Raw genomic sequence first — 19,906 nt, 5'->3', positions numbered from 1 at the left:
TTTATTTGACAGAGAGACACATCGAGAGAGGGAACACAAGCAGTGGGAGTGGGAGAGGGTAAAGCAGGCTTCCCGCAGAGCAGGGAGCCCGACGTGGGGCTCGATCCCAGGACCCTGGGATCACGACCTGAGCCGAAGGCGGACGCTGAATCGACTGAGCCACCCAGGCGCCCTGCACCAGCCACATTTTAAGTACTTTGGTGTATATGTGTGGCTAGGGGCTGCTATATTATACAGCATGGTATGGAATGATTCCATCATCGTAGAAAGTTCTATTAGACAGTATTGCCCTAGATGATCGATCTCCTCTAGAATGGGCTTTCTCAACTTCACCATTATTAACATTTTGGGTCAGATAATTCTCTGTTTGGGGGGACTATCCTGTGCATCGTAGGATGTTTAGCAATATCCCTGGCCTCCACCTATTAGATGCCAATATCACACACCTCACCCTGAGTTGTGGCAACAAGAAAGGCTTCCGGATGTCGTAAAATGTGCTACCTGGGGGCAACATTGCACTGATTGAGAATCAATGCCCTAGACACATGGCTTCTACCAATCTCTTTCTAAAAGAAGGGAAGTCAACCACATATCCTGCACTTCAAACAGAGCGTTGGCACCTAAATGCAAATGTCATCTTGCAATTCCCTTGTGTCAGTCTGCTTTACATCTAAGGCCTGTGGGCCTCACCTACTTTGGGGACAGTCATATGTACAAGAAAGTCTTATAACAAAATGTCATTTGCAGGGCACCTGGCTCGTTGCAAGAGCATGCAGCTCTTGATCTCGGGGTCGTGAGTTTGAGCCCCACGTTGGGTGTAAAGATTACTTAAATATTATTTTAAATAAAATATTTTAAATGTTTAAATATTTTTAAATTAATTAAAATATTTTAGATTAAATTAAATTAAAATCTTTTAAAATTAAATTAAAATATTTTTAAATAATTTTTTTTTTTTTTTACGATTTTATTTATTTGATAGAGAGAGACACAGTGAGAGAGGGAACACAAGCAGGGGGAGTGGGAGAGGGAGAAGCAGGCTTTTCGTGGAGCAGGGAGCCTGATGTGGGGCTCGATCCCAGGACCCTGGGATCATGACCTGAGCCGAAGGCAGACGCTTAACGATTGAGCCACCCAGGCACCCCAATAAAATATTTTTAAATAAAATAAAAAAATACATTTTTTAAAATGTCATTTGCATGGAGAGGGGTTTTGGTTATAGTAAGAGTGAGACTGCTGGAAAGAATTTGGAGAGTTCTGGGAAAGTCCAGAGACTTCTCACCAAGAATGGAGTGTAGTAAAAAAGGAGGTGTCTTAGCCAGTGTAATGAGATTTGAGAGCCTTCAAAACATCCATATAAATAAAAGAATGATCCCATCCTAGCTTTTTCTTGAATTTTCCTCTGACGTTTAATTGGTGACATTTGTCAGTTATATCATCCCGTTTCCCAAAAAGTTTTATTTTATTTTTTTTTAAAGATTTTATTTATTTATTTGACAGAGAGAGACACAGCGAGAGAGGGAACACAAGCAGGGGGAGTGGGAGAGGGAGAAGCAGGCTCCCCACTGAGCAGGGAGCCCGATGCAGGGCTCAATCCCAGGACCCTGGGATCATGACCTGAGCCGAAGGCAGACGCCTAACAACTGAGCCCCCCAGGCGCCCCCCAAAAAGTTTTAAAAATATGTTAGAGTCATCTTAATTTGGTGTTATAAAAAGCATTTGCCACCTCCATGGTAACTGCAGCACATTAGACCATTCTCTGGGTGAATTTTTGCCATGTCTAGGTGATGCCCTTCATGAGATTAAAGTTCATGTTCATTTTCCAGCCTCTGACTCTTTCTCACATGTTAAGCAAGCTAAAAATCTTATATTCTTTTTAAAAAAAAATTTTTTTTTTTATTTTATAAGGCGGTGGAAGGGCAGAGGGGGAGGGAGAGGGAGAGAGAATCTCAAGCAGAGTCCAGGCCCACTGACATGGGGGGCCCTGATCCCGTGACCCCAAGATCATGACCTGAGCCGAAATTAAGAGTCCGACACTTAACTGACTGAGCCACCTGGGTGTCCCTCTATTTGCATTCATAAAATATAATTACCTTTCTTTGGGAAGTAAGTAAATGTCTTAAAAATTAAGTAAATTCTTTTATGAAGGGGAAACATAAAGAAGAGGAAGATATACCCACATAGCTCTATTTATATTTTCCCTTCCTTTTCATAGTTTTGATATTGGTCTTTTGCGAACACACCTTGTTTTCTGAAGGATCCAAATGTATAGCTATGACTGCACCTGGGTCAAAGGTGGAAAGTCTCTGAGAAGTCCCGTGGGGCATGCACTAATGCTTAGTTACCGGAGGGTTTTGAGAAATGGATGATTGAAGGTTCTGCCCTCACATGCTTATAAGATACGATTTAAATTGCCTTTATTTCCTTGTTCTAAACATTACACACTGCAGATAAAAGATTCTAAAGCATTTGTTTGTGGTGGATGATGACAGCCAAGGTAATTATTAAGCTAACATGGTAACAAAGAACATAAACAAAATCTATGTTTCTGCTGCAATGTGGGTGTGTTTAGTATAGGATAGCTTCCTGCCCTGGTAACTGCTCAGGGATGTGTGGTGGCCTTCACTCCTTGTGTTGGAATTGTCTTTCCAAGATCAGGTGCCTGAGAAAGGGATGGAAGCTTCCAGAACTGCAATTATGAAAGCTTGCTTGAAATGAGATGCCTGGGAATGGACCATTTCTTCTTTTAAAATTCTTTTTTTTTCACTTTCAGGATTTCTTAGAATCACAGACTGGTATTTTGTGTGTGTGTGTGTTGGGGGAAGGGAGTGTGATACAATTATATTATTGTTTAATGTCTATTGTATCCAGAATTTAGTCATTTGTGTTTCACCTTCATGATTTTTGCCCCTTTTCTTACCATGCATACTAATATTTATCTATTCTTTTTACCTAACAGATTTATTTTAAAAGGAAACTCATGTCATTACTGTAAATGGAAAACTTGTATCACTTGCTTATAAATATAGGTGACTATATAGTAATATATATACATACATACAGGGAAAACCAAACCATGTTATTAAATCCTAGCTAGATTATGCTGAGTGAAAGCAGTAAGTCCCAAAGGGCTACATTCTGGGTGGTTCCATTTATTTGACATTTTGAAGAAATGCAAAGATAGAGGGACAGAGAATAGATCAGTGGTGAGCAGAGGGTGGTAGGAGGGGTTGATCACAGAGGGGTGGCATGAGGGAGTTTTGGGGTGATGGAACTGGTCTGTATCCCAATGGTGGTAGTGGTATGCATGTGTTCAAACTTGTAGAACTAGACACCAGAGATATTTTTTGCATGCTAATTTCAAAAATAAAATAAATTCTGGTCATAAGTTGTGGCATCATGAGGGTTCTGAGCTTGGAGCTTTGCTCTGTCTTTATTGAAAAAGAGACAATGGTGGGGCACCTGGGTGGCTCAGTTGTTAAGCGTCTGCCTTTGGCTCAGGTCATGATCCCAGGGTCCTGGGATCGAGCCCCGCATCGGGCTCCCTGCTCGGCGGGAGGCCTGCTTCTCCCTCTCCCCCACTTGTGTTCCTTCTCTCACTGTGTCTCTCTCTGTCAAATGAATAAATAAATAAAATCTTAAAAAAAAAGAGAGAGACAATGGCAAATTCAGACAGGTGTTAAAGACTTATTAGCACCAACGGAGACTTTACCTAGTTGTTAGTTAGAAATATTGAATGGGAATTAAGAAGGAAGAAATGATCACTAGGAGATTCCTTAGTATTTTCCACAAGGGAAATGATCCTTTCAAAAATCCCTGAACTGATCCCAGACTCTCAATTTATAAATGGGATATATTTGTACCAAAAATTGGACCCAGGCATGAGAAATGCTAGTCTGTGTGAACCCTCCCACCCCCCCACCCCACCTTCCCCAGAGTAGTCCAACTGATCCCAGTGTAGGTTTGTTTTGCCTCCCATTGGTTGAGGTGTCATCATCATGATGGGCCCCAGGTGATGGATGAGATGAATGAGAACTTTGTAGGACGACCTTCGTTTGCTCATTCAACAAATATTAATTCAGTCCTCTTGCATGCCAGGCACATAATGAGCAAAATAGTGTAACTCCTGCCATCACAGAGCTTTCAGTCTAGTGGAGGACAAATACTGAACAATATAAGCACAGAAAGTATAATATATAATTACAAACTGATAAGTCCCATGGGCAAAAGGACAGGATGCTATGTTAGAGGCTCAGGGGGAACTATTTGCATGTGGAGGAATAAAGGAGACCTCTCTGTGAAAGCAGCATTTAAGCTGATACCTTAAAGATGAAGGGTTAGCCAGGCCAAGAGTGAAGGGACAAGCATTCTAGGCAGAAGGAATAGCATATGCAAAGGCCATGACCCAGGAAAACGGGCCAATGTGTTTAGTGCAGGGCTTGGCAAACTATGCCCCCAGTTCGGATGTGGCCTGTGAACTAAGGATGGTTTTTATATTTTATAATTGCTGGCAAAAATCAAAAGAAGAAGAATAGTTCATGGTGTCTAAAAATTATATGGCATTCAAATTTTGGTGTCCATACATTGGAGCACAGACACACCTTTTCAATTCTATATTGTCTGGGGCTGTTTTAGTGCTATAGTAAGAGTCGAGTAGTTGCTACGGGGTTCGTATGGCCCACAAAGCTTAGAATACTTCCTATCTGACTCTTTACTGAAAAAGTGTGTCAATGAAGTGAGGATGAAGAACAAGGGGAGAGCTAGGCAGGGGCCAGCGTATGGATACTTTTCACACCATAGTAAGGAGTTTATTTTTTATTTATTTTTACTTATTTAAAAATTGGGGGTGGGCGCCTGGGTGGCTCAGTCAGTTAAGGTCTGCCTTAGGCTCAGGTGGTGATCCCAGGGTCCTGGGATGGAGTCCCGCCTTGAGCTCCACATTGGGCTCCCTGCTCAGCAGGGAGCCTGCTTTTCCCTCTCCCGCTGCCACTCCCCCTGCTTGCATTGTCTTTCTCTCAAAAGCAGGGGAGTGGCAGAGGGAGAGGAGAGGGAGAAAATCTCAAGCAGGCTCCACACCCGGGGAGTCCCCAGCGGGCCGACCCTTAGCTGAAACCAAGAGTTGGACACTTGATTGAGTGAGCCACCCAGGTGCCCCTATTTATTATTCTTATTACTTTTTTTTTTTTTAAAGATTTTATTTATTTATTTGACAGAGAGAGCGAGAGAGCACAAGCAGGGGGAACAGTAGAGGGAGAGGGAGAAACAAGTTCCCCGCCAAGCAGGGAGCCCGACGCAGGGCTCGATGCAGGGCTCGATTCTAGGACCCTGAGATCATGATCCGAGCCAAAGGCAGACGCTTAACCATCTGAGCCACCCAGGCACCCCTTATTATTACTTTTTTTGTTAAGGTTTTTTTTTTTTTTTTTAAGATTTTATTTATTTATTTGAGAGAGAGAGAGAATGAGAGAGAGAGAGCACACGAGAGGGGGGAGGGTCAGAGGGAGAAGCAGACTCCCCACTGAGCAGGGAGCCCGATGCGGGACTCAATCCAGGGACTCCAGGATCATGACCTGAGCCGAAGGCAGTTGCCCAACCAACTGAGCCACCCAGGCACCCTTTGTTAAGGTTTTATTTAAGTAATCTCTACCCCCCAACCTAAGGCTTGAACTCATGACCCTGAGATCAAGAGTCTCATGCTCTTCCAACTGAGCCAGCCAGGTGCCCCCATAGTAAGGAATTTAGATGTTATTCTAGATTCAGTGGAAAGCCATTGAGCAGGGTTGGGGTAGACGTTGGGGAGCTGTTGAGTCTCTCTCTCTGTGCTTTTTTAACTTTGTCTTGTGGTCTAGTTTTTTTGGAGCCCCCAGGAAGGGCATTCCTCTGGATAAGCAAGAGAATCCTCTTCACTCTTATCTGTACCCCCAGGTTTTGCTTCTCCTTTGCTCCTTGTCACCCCGGTAGAGGAGGTGGGCTGAACGTGTCCCATTTGTCACCTGTCTTTGTCAAGTGCAGGTGGGGCTGGAAATGTGTTCAGGGCTGTTGGTTTTTCAATTTCCTTTCATTGCTGGGATGATTGCTATGCTCAACATTTCAGTGATGGTTTTATTGTGCTTATTTTGAGGCTTTAAAGAAATGACACAGTTTAAAAACTCAATATGCTTTGATTGTAGCGAATTTTGATTTATTTTAGAGCTTCTGTAGCTTATTTGGGAACTGGGGGAAAAAGCCTTCACACTCAGCTTATTCCAGCATTTTCCCTCCCGTTTTCCCCGAGACACAGTGCTTTAGTGTTTTACTTTTTTTTAGAAAATGGGTTTTCACTTTGAAATGACTCATTTGGAAAAATTCTTGCTCCCTTTTTTTGTCTTTACTATCCTTTTTCTTAAATTGTGATAATATATATATATAACATTAAATTTATCATCTTAACCAATTTTTTAAAGATTTCATTTATGTATTTGACACAGAGAGAGAGAGAGCACAAGCAGGGGGAACAGCAGAGGGAGAGGGAGAAGCAGGCTCCCCGCTGAGCAGGGAGCCCGATGCGGGGCTCTATCCCAGGACCCTGAGATCATGACCTGAGCTGAAGGCAGACACTTAACCGACTGAGCCACCCCGGTGCCCCTCATCTTAACCATTTTTAAGTATGCATTCACTAATGTTAAGTACATTCACATTGTTGTGCAACCCATCTCCAGAACTTTCTCATCTTGCAAAACTGAAACAGTATACCTATCTTAAGATTTTTTTTTTAATATGTCATGAGCAGACAACAGATAACAATTCCCCATTTCCTTCTCCTCCCAGCTCCTGGCAATCGCTATTCTGCTGCCTATTTCTATTTCTGTGAATTTGACTACTCTAGGTAACGCCTATAACTGGAGTCATACATATTTGTCTTTTTGTGACTGGCTTCTTTTACTTAGCCTAATGTCCTCAAGGTCCATCCATGTTGTAGCAGGTGTCATAATTTCCTTGCTTTTTTTTTTTTAAAAAAAGATTTTATTTATTTATTTGACAGAGAGAGACACAGCGAGAGAGGGAACACAAGCAGGGGGAGTGGGAGAGAGAGAAGCAGGCTTCCCCCAAGCAGGGAGCCCAATGCGGGGCTCGATCCCAGGACCCTGGGATCATGACCTGAGCCAAAGGCAGACGCTTAATGACTGAGCCACCCAGGCTCCCTGAATTTCCTTGCTTTTTAAGGCTGAATAATATTTCAATGCATGGATATATCAAATTTTGTTTATCCCTTCATCTGTTGATGGACACAGGTTGCTTCCACCTTTTCACTTTTGTGAATAATGCTGCTATGAAAATGGGTGTATATATATCTTTTTTGAGACCCTGCTTTCAATTCTTTTGGATGAATATGCAGCAGTGAAATTGCTGGATCAGATGGTAATTCTATTTTTAATTTTTAATTTTTCTAAGGTTTTATTTATTTATTTGACAGAACGTGTGCGAGCACAAGCAGGGGGAGTGGGAGAGGGAGAAGCAGGCTCTCTGCTGAGCAGGAAGCCTGATGTGGGGCTTAATCCCAGGACCCTGAGATCACAACCCAAGCTGAAGGCAGACACTCAACCAACTGAGACACCCAGGAGCCCCCAGAATTTCATTTATTTATTTATTTATTTGGAAAGAGAGCAGGGGGAAGGGCAGAGGGCTAGGGAGAGAGAGAATCTTAAGCAGACTGCATGCTGAGCACAGAGCCTGATGTGGGGCTTGATCCCATGATCCTGAGATCATGACCTGAGCCGAAAGCAAGAGTCAGACACTTAACTGACTGAGCCACCCAGGTGCCCCTATGTGTCTGTCTTTATACCAATTCTTGCCTCCTTTTATTCAGCTTGTTTACTGTTTCCTTTCTGCAAAGAAGGCTTCTTTTCACCTGGATCAGAGTTGTGTTGTTTTTATTTTCTATCTTTTATAGGGGGAAAAACGTGCCCCTTGTTTCCCTTTCTGCTTGAGCAATCTTCATTGATTGTTCCAAATATGTAAGTAATTAAATAAGTAAATTAAAAAATGAAAAAGTCCATCTGTGTGGGAGATGGTTAAATGTAGTAGTTAAGAAACTTATATTCTAATCCTTGTCCCCACTTAATTGTGAGAACTCAGAGAAGTTACCAAGTGTTTCTGAGCCTCAGTTTCTCATCTGTAAGATGGGATCATGGAGAGTCTCCATGCTGAATCAAGTGAAAATGAAGCGAGAGTGTGCATGTACATTGTTCTGTTCACTTCCTGGCTCAGAAGTACACATTTTCTTACTTTGTCCACTTTACTTCTTCACTTAGCTTTCAGTTTCACCCAAAATGTCCTCTCCTCTCTCTTTTATGACAAAGTCTCCTTTGGCTCTGCATCCTTTTTATTTTACTTTTTTAAAAAAATATTTATTTGAGAGAGAGAGCATGAGAGAGCGAGCGAGCACACAAGCATGAGGGAGGGGAGAGGAAGAAGCAGATTCCCCACTGAGCAGGGAGCCTGATGCAGGACTCCATCCCAGGACCCTGGGATCATGACCTGAACCAAAGGCAGATGCTCAACCTACTGAGCCACCCAGGCGCCCTGCATCCTTTTTCTTTTTCTTTTTTTTTCCCCTATAATTTTTTCTTCGCAGAGTTGATTTGGAGAACTGGAAAAGCCCTCTTAGATCGTCCCACATTTTTTTTAGATTTATTTATTTATATATTTGAGAGAGAAAGAGAGCGAGAGAGAGCACAAGTGGGGGGCGGAGAGAGGGAGAAGCAGGTGCCTACTAAGCAGGGAGCCCAACGCAGGACTTAATCCCAGGACCCCGGGATCATGACCTGAGCTGGAGGCAGACACTTAACCTACCGACCCACCCAGGCGCCCCTAGACCTTCCCACATTAATATCAGTTTAACTCGGCTATTCTGAAACACAGGGCTGGGGTGGTGGGAGTAGTGATTTTGTCCCCAGCGGACATTTGACAATGCCTGGGACATTTCTAGTTATCACACCTTGGGGAAGGAACTATCGGCACCTAGTGGGTAGAGGCCAGGGGTACTCTGAACATCCTGCCATGCACGGGACAGCTGCCCAACAACAAAGAGTTCTCTGGCCTCAAATGGGAACAATACTGAGATTGAGAAAACCTAGTTTAATGGAGGCTAATCCTGCCATTCTTGTTTTCTATATTAGCATCTTGCACTTGACTTTTTGCAAGCCGCAAAAAGTAGGTGAGTGGGTGTAATCCAACGAAAAGGAAGAAAGATCAGTTTGGGGAGTATTCCTGGTTGTCCTTCTGGGGTGAGAATGTGCAAGTGAAAAGGCTACCTACCTGCAGCCATTGGACATTAGTACAACTACTTGGGGACCATCTCCAGTGACATTGAAAACACTCAAGCCAAAACAGATGGTGGCTCTTTGGAACTAGTTATGAATTTCTACAGGATTACTTTGGTAATTTTGACTGTTGGTCTTAATATGCATGTATCTTATATCATTTACATTTATTGGAATGCAGCTAGCATAGGCAACATTCACTTAGGTTGAAAGATTTACCCTGTCACTTGTTGGCACAACAAACTTCACCTCTTTATTTTTTTTTTTTTAAGGATTTTATTTATTTATTTGAGAGAGAGAGCACGTGCAAGCACGAGCTGGGGGTGGGGGAGGGGCAGAGGGAGAGGGAGAAGCTGACTCCCTGCTCAGCAGGGAGCCCGATGAAGGGGCTTGATCCCAGGACCCCAGGATCATGACCTGAGCTGAAGGCAGACACTTAACCGACTGAGCCACCCAGGTGCCCCCAAAGTTCACCTCTTTAAAAGATAAAATGTGCAGCTGAAATTAGAATTTGAGGCAGTGATGTTATGGGATGACGTTCTGCATTTCATGCTGTTTTACAAGGCCATTGGCTTCTTTTTCCTTTTCTTTTGGGTAATAACTGTCCTCAATTAGCATAATTAACCTTTGCGTGGTTCACATCTGCATGGTTCCGATTCTAGCCTGGGCCTGGGGCAGGAGACCGAAAAAGGAGATTAGGGAGAGGGCCCATACAAAGCCAGCTATCTTCTGCTGCTCTGTGAAGATCTCAAGCATTCTTTTTGATCACTCCATGATATTCCACTATGCAGCTGTGCTGTCACTGCTTTGGCCCATCCCCTGTTCATGGTTTCTGGATTATTTCCAGTTTTTTGTCATCACACACAAACTTGGCCTGACAACCCTAATGCCTCCATGTCGCTATGATTTGTGAGGCCACTTTGGTGGCTGCAGAAATGAGCTTATAGGTGGCTTGCCTTGGCTTATGTTGTCTTAAGTCTGGGAAGGCTAAGAGGCAGCTGACAAACGGATGAAGTAGCCGGAATGAGACCTCATCAAGACCGTAGGTTGTAATTCGTCCCTTGAACATTCCTGGACTAGCTGAATGACAAATGCAGGATTGTTAGGATCGCCCATTCAAACCAGAAGCCTTTCAAGATCAAACAGGGAGTCTACAATGAACAGATTTAGAAGGCATTATAAATGTTTGGGAATGTGACTGAAAAACCATCGAAACTGTGAAGTGGGAAATCCTAAATGGGATGTCAAGGATGAGATGGATGTCAATGGGGTGTCAAAAGGAGAACTCCGAATAGATAGCTCAATAGCCCTTATCGGGAAGTTAGTAGAGCAATACAATTTGGAGGGGAAAAATATATATATAGTATCCTCTTTGTGCTTTTCCAAGGCACAAGCGAAAGTGTTCTTTGGAAAGGGTGGGGTATTTGTTTCCATAAGAGTTAATAGAAACTATGAGTAGGATTCTCGGAAGACCACTCCCACTACATTTGACAATCAGTACAAGATTATTTCCTTGTGGTTATTTCCTCCTTCCTCCTCTTTTCCAGTCCTTTTCTGTGGGCTTAGCTCTTGGTTTGTTTAGGAATTTGTCCCAGTGTGGGTGGTAGTGGTGAGAGCACCGTTCGGGTCTGGGCTGTGATAAAGATGTGATAAAGATGATAAGCTCCTGTCAGATGATATCAGTGGAATAGAGAACTGAACCAACAAACTTGGAACTAATTGTTGGCTGATCACATATAAAATCTATCTATCTATCTATCTCCTATGAATATAGAACATATTGTTTAATCATAAAATTTATTTCTTGCTCATGAGAAGCTATCGTGCATTGGTGGAGGTGGGCTGTACTCTATATAGTCAGGCAGGAACCCAGGCTTATGAACGGGTCCCCATCTGAAATGACACTCGCTGCCATTGCAGGAAGAAAAATGGAGCTAGAAGGTTGTGTTTTGGCTCTTAAATGCTTTGGCTTGGAAGTGATATTGTCAGGCTCACAAACCTTTGGCCAGAAATAGCCAGCTGATCTCACAGTGACCTGGAGGGGACTCCAGTGTCTCCTCCCCCTTCTACTCTCACAACTTGTTCTGGATTTGCTAGAGCTTCTGAGCTTTTTGCAGTGACCCTGAATCCTGGCTTTATTGTGTGGTTATCCGATCCCTTTGGAAACATTCTTATGATATATTCTTCTAAGAAATTCATCCTGGGAAGAAGTGTGGCCCTCTTGAAGAACTGGTATACTTCCTCTTTTTCACAAGTAGTGAGTATTAGATAGCCTTTCATGATTCCCTTTCAGTCTGGACTAATAAGAAGCTCACAGCAAAATTTAATTCTCTGGTAGACTCACTACGTCAATCTCGGAATTATGCAGAATTGCTCCTCCCTCTATTATAAAACATTGTCTATTTTTTATTATTTATTTATTTATTTTTAAAGATTTTACTTATTTATTTGTCAGAAAGAGAGAGAGAGAGGGAAGGAGGGAAGGAAGAGAGGCAAGCAGAAGGAGAAGCAGGCTCTCCAGTAAGCAAGGAGCCTGATGCGGGACTCAATCCCAGGACCCTGGGATCATGACCTGAGCCGAAGACAGCTGCTTAACTGACTGAGCCACTCAGGCATCCCAGAAACATTGTCTATTTTTTAATCGTGTCCTGGTTGAGTGCAGGACTTTTATTATCTACCAACTTCCTTCTCTCTTGGAACTTGCCAGAGTTTATATTACACATAAATACAAATAATGGTAAATAATAGCTTCTTTTCAGTGAATGCTTCCTGCTTCCTCGGTGCCAACTGCTTTATGTGCCTTATCTCGTTCATTCTTTACAACAGCCGTATGAGATATTATTGTTAGGATTGGATGGGCCAGGAAACAGACTCAGAGAGGTTAAGTGGCTTTCCCATGTCCCCACAGGAGCAGAGGGAAACTAAATCCCATTATACCTGATGCCAAGGGCTGGGCTCCTAGCCACTTTGATTTTTTTATTTTATTTTATTTATTTATTTATTTATTTTTTAAGATTTTATTTATTTATTTGACAGAAACAAAATGAGAGAGGGAACACAAGCAGGGGGAGTGGGAGAGGGAGAAGCAGGCTTCCTGCCGAGCCGGGAGCCCGATGTGGGGCTCGATCCCAGGACCCCGGGACCATGGCCCAAGCCGAAGGCAGACGCCCAACGACAGAGCCACCCAGGCGCCCCGCCACTTTGATTTTAAAATACTATTTATTATTTATTTGAGGGAGAGACACAGCGAGAGAGGGAACACAAGCAGGGAGAGCGGAGAAGGAGAAGCAGGCTTCCTGCTGAGCAGGGACGAAAAAAGAAAATTGGGGATATTTGTAAGCCAGAACCCTTCTTCTTCTTTTTTTTTTCATAGCCCCTTGGGGGAAATAGAGGGTTTTGTGTTATGGCTTCCGGTTTAGGTCTTTTTCATTTTCCTTTCCTTTCCTTTTTATTTATTTATTTTAAGATTTTATTTATTCATTTGACAGAGAGAGACAGCGAGAGAGGGAACACAAGCAGGGGGAGTGGGAGAGGGAGAAGCAGGCCTCCCACTGAGCAGGGAGCCCGATGTGGGCCTCGATCCCAGGACCCTGGGATCATGACCTGAGCCGAAGGCAGACGCTTAACAACTGAGCCACCCAGGCGCCCCTCCTTTTCTTTTTAATATTAAGGACAAATATATTTACAGAGATGTGCGTAATTCTCAAGTGTATTTGATGAATTTTCACACAAACACACACGTACACCACACACACACACACACACACACACACATACACCCATGTAACCATCACCCAGATCAAGATATGGAACATTCCAGCACCCAGAGGCCCCCTCATGTCATTTCCTAACTCCTCCCTTCCCCAAGGTAATCGCTATTCTGACTTTTAGCACCATTTACTAGTTTTTCTGTTCTTGAACTTGGTGTAAATGTTATTCAGTCTGTACACTTTTCTATCTGACTCTTAGAGTCATTGTTACATTTGTGAGCTGCGTCCCTGTCCTTGCATCTAGCAGATGGTCAGTTTTGTTACTTCTGTGTAGTGTTTCGTTGTATGAATATGCTACAGTTTATTGACTTCTGCTGTTGAAGGACATTTGGTTGTTTCCAATTTCTGGCATTTATGGAAAAAAAGCTGCTGTGAATGCTCTTATTGCCTTTTGGTGGACGTACTCATTTCTCTTAGGTTGTATTGTTGTACCAGGTTTCACTTTCTTGAATTTAGAAGGCATCAGTTAGCTTTTTAGATGGGATAGCTGGGGTTTTGGTAGGCCACGGAAATCCTAGATCATAAATATATTAACTTGTAGTCTTAAATATAAGCAAATAATTTGCATTATCACATAGCATTTGGTCTTCATGACACAGTTTGTGTAGATGTTTCTCTGTGTGTGTGTGTGTGCACGCGCGTGTAGATGTTTCTGTTTGCAAAACTGGATGTATCAGTCAGAATTCTTCTCTTTCATTTGCAAATGACAGAAACCCAACTTAAACTAACTTAAGTCTAAAGGGAATGTAATGATTCAGGTATCTAGTGGTCAGCTGTCTTCAGGCATGGCTGGATTCAGGTGCTTGAACACTGTCATCAGTATTTGATCTTCCGGTTTATCTCTTAACTCTTATCTCTTCCCTGTTGACATCACTCTCAGACTGGCCTCCTCCACTGGTGACCACTGGCAGCTTCAGTCTTACAACTCCCTAACCTCAAGTCCAGCCACGAGAGAGAGCTTCTCTCTTCCCAACATTTCTTACAAAACTTCCATAATTGAATCTCACTGGCTCTGACTGGGTTATGTACCCTGACCCAATCACTGTGGCCAGAAAGAAAAGAATTCTACTTGGGTTGTATGTCCACATGTGGCCCATATGGACTGAGACGGGGAAGAGGTATTACTTAAGGAGAAGTATTATCACAAAAGAGAGAAATGGATGCTGAGCAGGGACAAAATAATGAACAACCGACTTCCACTATGCTGAGGAATCGGGAATTGAGTTGGCAAATGAACATTCTAAGACTAGTTAATTCTTCAGCTCTGATTACTCAACAAAGAGTCTAACCCTTTTCGTTTGCATAGAGATAAACTTGTCAGCATTGGCTGAGCTTTAAAAATGGTATACTTCCTGCTTTCAATTACATCAACACTTTACCTAATCACACTGGCTTGAAACTGTGGAGCTATTTTTGTCTTTTGATTTACCTTTCACCCTTCCAATATCTGGTCAGTCCACAAATCCTGTTGATTTTTCCTTTCTGTTTTGTCCCCTACTTATTTTCTTCTCTGTTTCTATGGACACTATACTAGCAGTTCCAGGCTCACATTCCATCACCATGGCAAGCTAGTGACCTAAGAGTGCGTCTTTCTCAGTTAATTTGGTCCTGGAGGACCAATGTGGGTTATGTGCCCATTCCTGAGCCAAACCCTGTGGCCAGGGGCATAGTGGACACTGATTGGCTAGGCCTGGGTCATGCGACAGTTCTTGGAGTCAGGAATGGGGAGGGGCAGATGCCGAGATGAAAATCAGGGCACTGGGCGCCTGGGTGGCTCAGCTGGTTAAGCAACTGCCTTCAGCTCAGGTCATGATCCCAGGGTCCTGGGATTGAGTCCCACATCGGGCTCCCTGCTCAGCGGGGAGCCTGCTTCTCCCTCTGACCCTCTCCCCTCTCATGCTGTTTCTCTCCTGCTCACTCTCTAATAAATAAATAAATAAATAAATAAATAAATAAATAATTAAAAAAAGAAAATCAGGGCATTGATGCCAAAAGAAGGGGAAATGAATAATAGGGTAGTAAAAGCAACAGATATCCAGCACACTTAGAAATTAAAATTCCATTTTTTCTGATTTGGAAAGTATACTATGTCTATAGATTAGAGCTCAGAGAACTCACAAAATCGTATCTTCAAACTGGAAGGAGTGGTAGCATTTGTCTTCTTACTCAATTCCTCTAGTTACCATCAACTGTTCTTCCTTTGCACACTCATACTAATTTATGCTTTGATCAATCCTACAACCACAAGTGCATTCAAAGTGCTCAAACAGCCCTTGTTTCTTCCAGTCTTTCGGTTTTTTTGTTCTGCTTCTCCCACAACCAAAGGAATGTAGTGGTTAGGATCTAAGTTTGGCCACATGTATCAGAGACCCCCCCCAAAACAGTGGTTTATGCAAGATAAAGTTTTATTTTATTTTTTTTAAATAAAAGCCCAAGCTGATATGTTGGCACTGATCTGTGATGTCATCAGCAACCCAGGCTTCTTCCATCTGTTGTGCTGTGATCTCTAGGGTAGGTGTCGCCTTTGTGTCCATGGACCAAGAGGGCACACTATCATTTCCACATTCCAGCCCACAGGAGGTAGGTAAGAAGACCAAGAAGGGGAGAAATGCCCCTTGCCTTAAACAGCACAAACCTGGGAGTTCTATTTATTGCTTCTGCTCACATCCCATTGTCCACTCTCCTGGTCACATCTTGGTGCACAGGAGACTGGGAAGCATACTTCTGATTCTGGGCAGCTGTGCACCCAACTGTGAAAGAAAGGAGAATAGATAGTGGAAGATAACCAGCAGTCTCGGCAGGGAAGAAAAAAATATGAATGTTTCCTTCTTTTTGTTTTTCAGATTAAAAAAAGATCCCTGAGTAACTCAAATGCAGGAATGTTTTAACACTCCAGGGTGAAGAATCTGTGCCAGCATGTCTGCCTACTACAGGAATAATGGGTATGAGGAAGATCCAGATTACCCTGACTATTCAGGGTCTCGGAACCGTATGTGGGGGCATTTGAAAACTCAGGATTATCCAGATTCTCCAGATGCTCTGAACAACTCAGGCTATCCTACCACCAGGAGCAACCCATACTCTGCAGACTACAGAACAGGTCCAGGCTATCCTGGGTCTCTAGCAGAACCAGATTATCCTGGATCTCAGAGTAATCCAGACCAGTCTGGCACCAGAAGCAACTCATTCTCTGTTGGCTCCAGAAGAAGTTCAGATTATCCCATATCTTTGGCAGAGCCAGATTATATTGGATCTTGGAGCAAACCATACCATCCAGGCTCATCTAGAGAGCCAGACTACTCTGAATCCCAACGGAATTTTGATTTTGCAGGTTCCAGAAGCAGTGGAAACTATGCAGGCTCCAGAACAAATCCCGATTATCTCGACTCTTTGGGAGAACCAGACTACCCTGGAGCTCAGGGAAACTCTAACCATCCTGGCTCCAGGGCAAATTCCAACCATCCCGGTACCAGAAGGAATCCAGAATATGCTGGTTCCAGAATCAATCCATACATGGACACTCTGGGAGAGCCTGATTATCCAGGAGCTGAGAATCAACTTAACTCTCCAAACTTTTTTGGGGAACCAGACTATCCCAATGCTGAGGACTATCAGAACTCTCCAGACTTTTGGGGGAAGCCTGATTACCCAGTTGCTGAGAATGGTCATGATTATGGCTCTTCTGAGACTTCAGAAATGACCAGAGAGTAAGCGCAAGCATCTCCGTCCTATGGGGGGCGGGGGTGCTGAATGATAGTTCATCAAGCCAATGGAACCTGGTTGGTGTTGTTTGGGTTAGGGACACGTAAGATGGTTTCTGTGACCTGAAGTTGTAGGAAACTTTCATACCTACCGTAGACCTCACCTGGGCCATGGACTTTCAGTCTGAACTTTCAAGGCCTTACCTGAACGTAATCTTTCATCACCTCTTGCTTGGATAGCACCCTCCCCAGTCTCCTACCTCTTCCTATAATCCCTACAAGACATTTAGATTCCCATTGTTTTGACCCTGCTACTTTGCCAATAAAGTTAGGGTTAAGACTTGATAGTTATGAACTCAAACATTTTAACCAGAATTATATCCACAGGAATGCATTTTTAACCAAGAAAATCTTTTGAAGATCTAACTCCATGAAATCAACTTAATTCCTCAATTGTTTTTTTTTTTTTCATTCAAGGTGGTTGAACCACTCCTGATTTCTTTCCACTTTCATTTTTATTTTACTATAATTATTGTCATCTGAACTGATCACTTTTCATGTTTATGGCAGGTTTAGCTTATTGATCTTCTACATTGTTGTTGTAGTCATCAGATTTTATCAATCATTGTTTTCCCCATTGTTGGTATTCCTTTAAGTTCATTCTGAAAAACTAAGTCCAGTTTTTCCTGGTTCAGATTTTGTAGATCTAAATTTTGTCCAAAATCTTTTTAATTTTCCAGCAATTTTTGGTCATTGACAAATTTTACTAAGTACAATACTGGACATTGACAGTGTTAGTTTGGATGACTTAGTTCTACCAAATCTGATTTTTTTCTGGGGTAAGTTTTCGATGTTCCTGTTGTCAACAAGACGTGATTCTTTAGTCAGGTTATTTTTAATCTATAAAAAATTTTACCCTGTGAAAATTTAACCAATATGAGTCTCATTTGGCATGTACTAGTTCTACTAGTAATACATATTACTAGTAGATTCAACAAAAATTCAACAAAAGCTAATGGCTTGTATTTATCTTGAGGAATAAGGATATAAGATTTGGGTGTGCAGTAGGGTCAAATGTCTTCAGAACCTAAATAGGAGGATTAACAGAACCAGATCAAAATGGCCTCCTTGGCCATACCCCTCTGCCTGATTCATCATTTCAAAATATACCTTTGATTCTCTCACTCCTTGTTTGTTTTTTTTTTGAAGATTTTATTTATTTTTTGACAGAGAGACACAGCGAGAGAGGGAACACAAGCAGGGGGAGTGGGAGAGGGAGAAGCAGGCTTCCCGCCGAGCAGGGAGCCCGATGCGGGGCTCTATCCCAGGACCCTGGGATCATGACCTGAGCCGAAAGCAGATGCTTAACGACTGAGCCACCCAGGCGCCCCTCACTCCTTGGTTTTTGATCTTCCATGGTTCTCCATAACCTTTGGAAGAAAGACCACACTGCTTTGCTTATGATAACATTTAAGAAGTAGGATGCACTGGTCTAATGTAAAGTGCTTCCAAAGACCCACCTAACTGACTTCCTCCCATCTCCCCACCTTCCCTATCTACCCTCCCTACCTCTAGTACAGTGGTTCTTGACCTGGACTGAACCTTAGAATCACCTGATTACCTGCAGAACTTTAAAAATAATACAAATGCCCCGGGGCGCCTGGGTGGCTCAGTCGTAAAGCGTCTGCCTTCGGCTCAGGTCATGACCCCAGGGTCCTGGGATCGAGCCCCGCATCGGGCTCCCTGCTCCGCGGGAAGCCTGCTTCTCTCTCTCCCACTTACCCTGCTTGTGTTCTCTCTCTGGCTGTCTCTCTCTGTCAAATAAATAAATAAAATCTTTAAAAAATAAATAAATAAAATAAATAAAAATAATACAAATACCTGGACCCAACTTTCAGAGCTTCTGATGTCATTGTCTGGGGCAGGGACTGGGAATTGGCATGTACCTAAAATTGAGACCATTGCTCCAGGTTAATTCATTTTTATAGTATTCCCTTTATATATTCAGCACTCCTGTTTATGGTCTTACACCTTTATTTATGCTGTTCTTCATCCTTGGAATGCTCTCCTCCTGACTCTTTATGTATGAATTTTTTTTTTTTTTAAAGATTTTATTTATTTATTTGACAGAGAGAGAGACAGTGAGAGAGGGAACATAAGCAGGGGTAGTGGGAGAGGGAGAAGCAGGCCTCCTGCTGAGCAGGGAACCTGATGTGGGGCTCGATCCCAGGACCCTGGGATCATGACCTGAGCCGAAGGCAGACGCTCAATGACTGAGCCACCCAGGCGCCCCTTTATGTATGAATTTATCCTTCCAATCCTACCTGCAATGTTTCTTTTCCATGTAGATTTCCCTCCAAACTGCCAGCCAGAATTCTTTTCTCTTTCCTCTGAACTCCTTGGGCCTGTCTTCAGGTACTCACCAGTTACTACTTGTATTGTAATTGCTTAACTGTGTCTAAGAAGCTCTACCAGATTGGATTGAGGGTTCCTTGAGGGTAGACACCTCGTGTTTTTATCTTTGTGTTCTCACCCCCTAGACCTTGCCTAACACATGGTTGGCATTCAGTCAGCATTTGTGGAATGAATGAATGGATGCATGGATGGATGGATGATGAATGGATGACTGTCCTTACTATGCTCCTGGGTGAATCTTGATCCGTTATTTTTGGGATTTCAGGGTGCTCAGCAGAACATCTTCAATCCGGCCCTCATTTCGTCATAGGGGTGATGGCCCCTTGGGTGTCCTTGAGAGAGAGAATGAAGATTACCCTGAAAGCATTGCAATGAAATCCATGGGGATGGCAAATCCATATGGCGACTCTGTGCCTGGGGCTCCTGGCAATGGCTATGGTAAGCATTTGTTAAGATGAAGATCATATCCTGGGAAGAAAGTAAAATCGGTGGACTTAGGGGAGCAGTTATTTAACAGTTCCAGGAAGAGAAGAATTGGTTTATCCCTCCCCCTTCAAACACCTACCTTACAAAGGCTGAACATTGAGGGTCTAGAAAAGACAAGCAGTATCATCACTTGTCAAAGCAGCCTGCTTAGGGATTATGAAAAATGAGAGTGTGCACACCCTGTGCCAGCCCATTGGGGTTATGGGGAAATGTGGGCTCAGTATGACCAAAT

At 43.0% G+C, this 19,906-nt stretch overlaps 1 protein-coding gene across 1 annotated transcript in view; it reads left to right on the top strand.

Moving 5' to 3' along the window:
• Positions 1-19,906, top strand: part of TMC5 (transmembrane channel like 5) — a 70,945-nt gene that overhangs the window by 7,282 nt on the left and 43,757 nt on the right. The window contains exons 2-3 of the mRNA XM_078074764.1: positions 15,916-16,779; positions 19,454-19,626. Of these exons, the coding sequence (XP_077930890.1) occupies positions 15,989-16,779; positions 19,454-19,626 (964 nt within the window). The 5' untranslated portion in view covers positions 15,916-15,988. The remainder of the gene's footprint in view (positions 1-15,915; positions 16,780-19,453; positions 19,627-19,906) is intronic.

This window comes from Halichoerus grypus, chromosome 6 (assembly GCF_964656455.1).
Source record: "Halichoerus grypus chromosome 6, mHalGry1.hap1.1, whole genome shotgun sequence".
NCBI classification, from domain to species: Eukaryota; Metazoa; Chordata; class Mammalia; order Carnivora; family Phocidae; genus Halichoerus; species Halichoerus grypus.
This window is presented reverse-complemented; position numbering and strand designations above follow the sequence as displayed.